At 40.6% G+C, this 9,018-nt stretch overlaps 1 protein-coding gene across 2 annotated transcripts; it reads right to left on the bottom strand.

The window, feature by feature from the left end:
* Window positions 1-1,357: 1,357 nt before the first annotated feature.
* LOC115690262 (uncharacterized) lies at window positions 1,358-6,542 on the bottom strand. Of its 2 annotated transcripts, none has more exons than XM_056314935.1 (6): window positions 5,686-6,542; window positions 3,343-3,580; window positions 2,940-3,180; window positions 2,704-2,789; window positions 2,446-2,537; window positions 1,358-2,059 (listed from the first exon to the last, which is right to left on the bottom strand). In XM_056314935.1, the coding sequence occupies exons 1-6, from the start codon at window positions 5,735-5,737 to the stop codon at window positions 1,797-1,799; spliced, it is 972 nt and encodes a 323-aa protein (XP_056170910.1). In that variant the 5' UTR covers window positions 5,738-6,542; the 3' UTR covers window positions 1,358-1,796. The 2 variants fall into 2 exon arrangements, with proteins under 2 accessions (XP_056170910.1, XP_056170909.1); XM_056314934.1 differs by having other exon boundaries at window positions 3,343-3,560; window positions 5,686-6,541.
* Between the last annotated feature and the right edge of the window lie 2,476 nt (window positions 6,543-9,018).

Consider the following 9,018-nt stretch of genomic DNA (forward strand, 5'->3'; position numbering starts at 1 on the left):
GGGCACAATTTTATCAAAAATTGTTCCCATAATCAGTTTTGGAGCATAATCAAGAATAAAAAAAAAGTAGCTTCTTGATTCTGGGAACAATTTTGAGAATCAATTTTTTTTTCTTCTTCATTTTCTTAGTTTTTAATTTAGCTTCTAATGTCCGGCCCGAGGACCGCCTCACCGGATCTGACGAGAATAAAATATTTTAATAAAAAATATTTTACCGGCCATGGCCGGCGACCAGGCCATGGCCATAAAAAAGAAAAAAATATATTTTTAATAAAAATATTTTAATAAAAAAAATATTTTACCTGCCATGGCCGGTGACGAGGCCATGGCAAAAAAAAAAAATATATATTTTTAATAAAAATATTTTAATAAAAAATATTATTAATAAAAAAATATTTTACGGCCATGGCCGCTGACCAGGCCATGGCAAAAAAAAAATGTATATTTTTAATAAAAATATTTTAATAAAAAAAATTATTAATAAAAAAAATATTTTACAGGCCATGACCGGCGATCAGACCATGGCCAAAAAAAATATATATTTTTAATAAAAAATATTATTAATAAAAAAAATATTTTACCGGCCATGGCCGGCGACCAGGCCATGGCCAAAAAAAAATAAAAATATATATTTTTAATAAAAATATTTTAATAAAAAAAAATTTTACCGGCCATGGCCAAAAAAAATAAAAATATATATTTTTAATAAAAATATTTTAATAAAAAAATATTATTAATAAAAAAAAAAATTTTATTGGTCATGGCCGGCGACCAGGCCATGGCAAAAAAAAGAAAAAATACTTTTAATAAAAATATTATTAATAAAAAAATATTTTACCGGTCATGGGACAGGCTATGGCCAAGAAGGAGGAAAAGAAAAAAAGAAAAGAAAAAAGAAAGAAATATTAAAATATTTAAAAATATTATTAATAAAAAGAAATTTTGTGGCGTTCTCAAACGCATTTACTGTTTTTTCTATTCCGGGATGGAATTTTGGGCCATTAACAAACGCCTTAAAATGCTCGAGAATCAATGGCTAGAATAAAAAGAATCATTTCGAGCAGGAATATGTTCCAGGACAATCGTTGTCATGCGCACTAATTAGCATTTATCTCCTTTTGAAGAATCGGGGAACATGAACAGATCAATATTTTAAGGGTAAAAACTGGGTAATAATAATTGAGAGGACAATTCAAAGGAAACTTCATGGCCAAACTATCTACTCTGCCCTCTTCAATTTGCCATTTTCGTTTCAAGAATGTCCTCTAACGCAGCAACAGTAGAAATCAAGTGAACGCTATGTTTCCGATGCATCCATTCTTTTCAAGTGCAAACAATCTAAGAGCCTTTCAAGACATCGGAGTAACCCTTTTCAATTACAGAAAAACCCTTGTACATAGAGAGCATCATCTGCAACTGATCCTCAAGTTCGAATGTACATGCCAGCGCTTCGCATCGACATGAAGCAGAAAAAGAAAAAGAAAGCGAAAAAACGCATGAGATCTAAAAAAGTCCTGCAATGAGATCACCACCATAAGTACGCTCACCTAGATTCCCTGGTACATGAACATTAGACAAACTGTGTCCACAGCTAGCTCCTCTCCAACAAAACTTCCTAAACCAAAGCCATAGCAAGAGAGCATGAAACCGTTTCCTCCATTTCATGCTGCAACCAGAATTGGGGCCCTCTGCTGCATCCTCTAAGTTGCGGAATTAGGTGGGGGTGGTGCTGGAGCGCTCTATTTGACAAAAAGGAAAAAAAGCCGGTTGAAAAAGAGCTACTTTACAGAACAAGTTTATTCAATAGAGTCGCGGCTGAAGAAGTTCAAGTCGTGATGGTAAACGTTGAGCTGCTTCACCCAGGAATGAGCTGCGTTGTGGAGGTGGGTGAACTTGAGATGCTCGAACGTGTCCGGTTTCACCCAGAGGTCGCCTCGCATCTTGTACGTAGCCAACCCAAACGGACTAAGCGGAATCTTGTCAGAACCGACCCCCTTCAGTTTAGTGTCCATGTGAAGAGGATGGCATTGGTCGTCCTCATAAAAATCATCAGTACTATCTGTGAAATCGCAGAAGAAACAGCATGACATCAGTGGTGGACGTCGCACGTTTACTGAATTGACAAGAGTTTCTACCACTATGATTCAGAAAGAAAAGAGAACCATCTTTGTCACTAGAAATGCAAGCAAACAAAAACTCCCATTTTGATTCGAAATGTTTACTAAAGCAACACATTGATACAGGCCTCAATCAGAATTTTGTAAGGACGCTGCTAGTTTAGTGGCCAGTGCATGAGTCTTGGAGGAAACCTGCTATTGTTTTCTTGATACAATAAATGACGATGGAGATCGACTGAAATAGCCCATTACATATTACGCACACTTTTCAGCCAATGACTAACGTTATAAATTTGTCCTTCAGGCAAAGCCGTGGTGAGTCGTGTACCTAGGAACGATGAGGACAATGTGTGATAAGTCAGGAAGCAAGTCTGCAAGTCCTTATTGTTGCTGCTGTTTGGAATATGGTAAATTGGGTACCTGTCGAGAAAAAGCATTCACTTCATTTCCGTTTCGAAATAACAGAAAAGGCTTGAACGACTAAATATTAGTATGAAGAGAACATTCATGATGTCGAACATTCCTTGGTTAATGTAGCATGACGAAAATTGGCCAAGAATATGAAAAGAAATGCCACAAAACTTACCAAGCTACAGCCATCCAGCTCGCTGGAGATATATCCATGCTTCTAAGAGTTGTCAGTGCCTGATGATCTTTTGCTAATTCGGTTATCTGAGTCAGACAGAACCACGGTTTCATTCAATGAACAAGATCTTGCACTGCTAAATTATAACTAACAACTCTTCTATTCATTGACAAGGGATTGGAGGAAGCTCGTATAAGAATGTGTCTTCATTGATGTGACCAGTCAAAGAGGATCACCTTATTCGACAGAGGAATTCTCCAGTTAGGAGAACATGCCTCGAAGTACTCCAAGTAGATGGAGCCAAGCTTATCCCTCATTGACCATGAAACTGGATGGTCCGGGCTCGAATCTTCAGAGATGCTATCCCAAGCCTTGCTCGAATTGTTGCTTAACGACCTTGATAGCTTATCACTCCCACTATCATCACTCCAAGAGTCACTTTCGAATTCCACCGCGACATTTCCCTCCGCTTTGTTCCTACGACCAAATAAAGTAAATTCCAATAAATCAAGTATTATATGTAACTGACATGTTAGTGTGCCTCGGACGAAACAATATAACTGGACGAAATAGGACAAAAATAGGAGAAAAGAAGCAAGGAAAAATGAATGAAATGACTAAAAAAGCAATCGGAAGTACCTGGTGGAAACAATGGACAGGTTAGTGTAAATCTGAATTGCTGAGAGATAGGGCACATAATATTGCTTAACCGTCTGTCCAGTACTTAACGCGACTTTAGTTCTGGCACCAAATGCGCTCCATTCTTCATAGCTATGCCAAAGGTCTTTCAGTTCAAAGTACTCGATCATTTCCTTACCAGCAGGTTGCCATAGATGGTTGATATCATGAATGTGGCTCTGCAGGTATTTCATGTTAACTATGGTAAGGCGATTGTTGATGTCATTAATGCATTTCTCTAGTTTATCAAAATAACAACATTCAGATAAATATGGACAATTGGCCAGACATTTTCAGGATCCCAAGTTAACGAATACGAGTTACCAAGATGACTTTTTGAGTCCACATTGTGACTCTGAGAAAATAATGGCAGCTTCAATTCCCTAAGCCTGTTGGACTGAGGTTTCATTTCAAGTCCTAGAATTCTGAAAGAGTGAAGGGCGAAATGGAAAAGTAACGCACTGGAACAGATTAGTTAAAAGCAAAGGCAGATCTTTCCGTTTTCCACGGGTAGTAGGGTTACCGTAATGATAACATTGGTCTAAGCAAACAATGATCTGGTAAATCGTAATCTCCCCATGCAGTCAACTGGATCACAACTTAACAGTTATAATGGATCCTACATCTGCCTGACAATGGCCTGCAAATCAGCCTCAAACTTTAAAAGATGCTGAGAAGTCGTAAGATTTTCACAGTGTATCCTTGCACCTAAGAAATGCATTCTTTTTCATCTAGGCAGGGATCCTCACCTAATTAGAACGACTAAGATATTCTGTTTCTAGATATGGAATGATTGAATTTCTTAAATGTAAATTCAGAATCTAAAGAATTCGAACATAAAGGAGCAGAGAAAAAGACAGCGCCATGAGTTTATGTCCCACGGGTGTCTAATGCGCATTCAACATATCCGCTCCACGTGCGCGTAGAACCCATGTCATTGTCATCATCCAAGAAGTTGATTCTCACGCAACTTTATTGCACGACGGTATTGAAAATCAATCGGTTACTCATGTAAGACTCGACTCATCGGTTGACCGAAAAGTATGAGATAATCATACAGATTGTAGCCTTCCTGAGGGTTGGATATGCTGATCTTGGATGTTCCACCTCAGCCGAGAGAAAGGTCATGTATTAAATCAGCAGATTAGGCTTACCGCAAGTGTAACAGAAAACTTATACATCCACAATGGATGAGTGACATGTGTGTCGCAACTTAATTGTATAACCTAATTCTTCCACGTGTCAATAATCTAATGGTCGGTGTGTAAATTATTTATACCGGCAGTGGATCTAATAAAAGTCCTAAATCAAACGAAGCATTATAACATGCCGAAACCGACATAGATCAAACAACAGTAGTTTAATTGCACATAGTCAGTGTTAAACCAGTGTTAACACTAGTCAAGGTCAATTCAAGGTGCTAAAATGATCAAACTATATTAGGCATTTTGCCGCATAGATTTCTCCAATTATCCACAATATTTGCACTCATCACAGGCATACTTTAAATAGTCAACGGAATTATGGCCGCATCCATTGGCATGACTACGAAATGCAGGAGAGCACATAGGCAACGTAGAGAGGGTAAAATGTACCGAAAAGGGAATATCCTAAGGAATATTACCAACTAAAGTACAAGAAATTTTTTAGGCCAAAAAAAAAAAAAGTACAAGAAATTTTTCCACGGAAAAAGAAAAAGTACCAAGAAATTCAAGGGCTTTCAAGGCCCACGAGGGTCGACGCTAGTGACAATGCATGGCCCACTCTTGAGCAGATCCTGTGTCTATCCCTTCTGAGGTTGACACTTTGGATGTCCACATTATGATCACATAATAACCAATTTTATATCTCAAGAGACCTCGGTGATTGGATCAAGATTTGCAGACATGTCAATTTTATCTAATCACCCATTAATTTAAGCAAACGTGTGCTAATTGCTGGATGAACTGAATTCACCACAAGATTCACCAGCTAAAAACCCCCCACACAACCTTCTGCAATCAAATAAACCCAAAAGAGTTCATCATCATCTTGTACCCAAAACATCAAACAAAGATGCAGACAAAATTGGAGAAGAGGCAAAAAAGAAGATCTGATTTCATCCAAAACATCGGCAGACAGAGGATTAGGAAGGAACGTTAAAAGGAAAAAGAAAAGAACGCTCCTTTCGGAGCGAAACCAACATTGAGAAAAGAAAAATCGAGCAAAAGAATCAGAAACAACACGGGGAAAAACAGACACTTTTCTCGTCAGAATCATAATTAAATGCAGGCGAAGTGGGGAAAAAAAACGGAAAAATTTTACCTGAGAAGCTGTTCTTGAAGGAACGACTGGAGTGATCGAGTCGAGAAAGCATTGCAGATTAGGCGGGTCACAGCCTCTCGAAAACGCCATTGAAGCTTCCAAATCAAAGTCCATCTCGAACGCTCCCAGCGCAGCACCGAGGGCGGCCGCTCCGACGGAATTTAAGAGGGGGCCAACGCTTTTAGAAAATCAGCCCAAGCGACGACTTTGACACACACCCACTTGACTTTTCACCAACGTGCTCTGTTCCGAAAAGGGCAGGGGGAGCTTCAAGGAGCAAGAAAATAAAGCGAGAGGATAATTTCCATATTCGCAGACGCACGAAAAGTTCACGCAAAATCCCAAAACAAGGGGCGCTAGCGAAAAAGGAGGGGAATTAAAGAGGGATATCGGGGAATCAAGGGGACAGGAGGATCACGGAAAGGCACGCACCACCGCCATCTACAGAACGTCGGGGCAGGAAAAAAGAGAGCAACCCACGAACCCCTCCTCCACGTAGAGTCTTATGAAAACAGAGCCTCCGCAAGCGTCAGCGACGTGGTCGCGCAATGGGGGGGAGTTAAGGAGCAGATATGCTTCACTTCATTAATCGCCCCGGGATCAGTTAATGGAAGCAGAAGAGGGTGTGTGTGAAGTGAAACGCTCGATGCTGACTAAGCACACGCAGAGAGAGAGAGAGAGACAGGGATGAATGAAGAAGAGGGGAATCTGTGGGAAACGGATAAGGGTGAAAAAGGGTGGGGACTTTCCGAGGCTTTGGATTTTCTTCCTCCTTAAAAATCAGAACTTTTGGGTTTACGTTCTGCGTGCTGCTCTCTGCATATTTATGCAGCGAATTGAGGGCGATAAGAGAGAGAGAGAGAGAAGGAGGGAGGTGGGAAATGGTGTCGGGGCGGTGAGAGTTCGCCTCGCCGCGTGTTGAGGGAGGCAGAGCGAGCCAGGGGAGAGGAGAGAGCCTTTCTTTCTTTCTTTCTTTCGTCGTTATCTGGTCTCTGTCTTTTTCATTTTCTGACATCGTGATTTTGCTCGACGCATGAGAGTCCTAAGACGAAGCAATTTGACTTCTTACTTAAAGAGGATATTTATTAGTAGTACTATAAATAATGAAGGGGTTTTTCAACAAAAAAAATCAGAGCACTGTAACTTATATACTAGGGCCTACGTCACAAAAATATATATGGACAATTTTGGGTCGCATCAAAAGAACATGATTTTGGGGTATTGCTTGAAAAGACACCAATGTTCATCCGCAAGGCGATTTTGATGGCGATCAGAACATCTATCGAGAGGTGGCAGAAGGATGCCGACATAGAAATTGGGGTAAAGGAGAGAGTGAATTAGGGACTAGCGTTCTGCACACTGCATATGATCGAAGCACATTCACTAAATAATTTCGCCTCGATTCGAGTATATTTAACTCTTTTGCTCGCTGGAAACCTTGATGGTTAACTGAAAAACGACGTCGTTCTGCTTGTTTAGCGGGAGTGGGACTAATGTCGTTTAAAGCGACTCTAGGTTATCATTAGTTCGGTCAAAAAAAGACACTATTTTTGTTCTATGTAATTCTACTCGTATGGGCCATGTCAGCATCCGTTTCCACATTAGACTCTCGATATGCATGTTTGAATGGTGATTCTATCGTTAATGCCTTTCGATACAACATTTGAAAGTTAGGGTCAAACTATGGGTAAAAGTTGATACATTTCTTTATGGAAAACCCTACTATGCGATAGACGTAATGGTGAGAACGGGCTTCCTTAAAATTGAGATCGTATAGCTTATTTAATGCAAAATTATCTCATTGTCGTCAGATGTTGTTGATGAGAGGTTTCTTAAATATTTTTATTTTTCTATGTCAAAGACGTGTTCCGACTAAAGTTGTGTATAGCTCAAAATTGAGCAATCAGTTTTTTTCGGGAGCCGGCTATAGCAAAAAAATTAAACTCGACGGATGAGTCAACTTGTTTTATAATCAAGCGATTCAAGACCCAATCGCTAACATTACGAAATCACATGAGGGATGATCCCAATGAATCAAGATCGCACGTGTGCTTTGTAAAAATTCGATCTCGATAAACAAATCGCATTTGAATATTTGGGGAAAATTCATCACGTCGGAATTTTTGTAAACTAAGAGTGCGTTTGGTAACTATTCTGTTCATGGAAACAATTTCTGCTTAGAAATGATTTTTTTTATTCCATTCCCGAAAATAATTTCTAAGCATTTGAAGGCGTTTGATAACGGCTCAAAATTTCCATTTCTGGAATAGAAAAAGAACAAAAATGCGTTTGATAACGGCACAAATTTTATAATATTTCTTTCTTTTTATTCTTTTTTTCTTTTCTTTTTTCTTCTTCCTTCTTGGCCATGGCAGGTGACTGGCCACAAGCTAAGGCCGGCGAGGGCTGGACCCTCGCAGCCTGGGCGAGGGCCACCCTCACCGGATCTAGCGAGGGCTGCACCCTCGCGATCTAGGCGAGCGGCGAGGGCTGCCCTCGCTGGCCTTTTCCAGCCCTCACCCGAGCCGGCGAGGGCTGCCGTCGAGGGTTGTGGCCTGGGCGAGGGCAGCCCTTGTCGGGTCGGGCGAGGGGTGGAAAAGGGCGGTGAGTTAAAGAACAGATATGCTTCACTTCATTAATCGCCCCGGGATCAGTTAATGGAAGCAGAAGAGGGCGTGTGAAGTGAAACGCTCGATGCTGACTAAGCATACGCAGAGAGAGAGACAGAGACAGGGAGAGAGACAGGGATGAATGAAGAAGAGGGGAATCTGTGGGAAACGGATAAGGGTGAAAAAGGGTGGGGACTTTCCGAGGCTTTGGATTTTCTTCCTCCTTAAAAATCAGATCTTTTGGTTTACGTTGTGCGTGCTGCTCTCTGCATATTTATGCAGCGAATTGAGGGAGATAAGAGAGAGAGAGAGAGAAGGAGGGAGGTGGGAAATGGTGTCGGGGCGGTGAGGGTTCGCCTCGCCGCGTGTTGAGGGAGGCAGAGCGAGCCAGGGGAGGAGAGAGCCTTTCTTTCTTTCGTCGTTATCTGGTCTCTGTCTTTTTCCCTTTCTGGCGTCGTGATTTTGTTCGACGCATGAGAGTCCTAAGACGAAGCAATTTGACTTCTTACTTAAGAGGATATTTCGTAGTACTATGAATAATGAAGGGGTTTTTCAACAAAAACCAGAGCACTGTAACTTATATACTAGGCCCTTGACCACAAAAACATATATGGACAATTTTGGGTCGATAAAAAAAACATAATTTCGAGGTATCGCTTGAAAAGACACCAATTTTGCATCCGCAAGACGATTTTGATCGCGATTAGAACATCTATTGAGAGGT

The sequence above is a fragment of the Syzygium oleosum genome, unplaced genomic scaffold (genome assembly GCF_021117445.2).
Source record: "Syzygium oleosum isolate NSW1041296 unplaced genomic scaffold, Sole_v2.1 Sole_v2.09, whole genome shotgun sequence".
Taxonomy (NCBI): Eukaryota; Viridiplantae; Streptophyta; class Magnoliopsida; order Myrtales; family Myrtaceae; genus Syzygium; species Syzygium oleosum.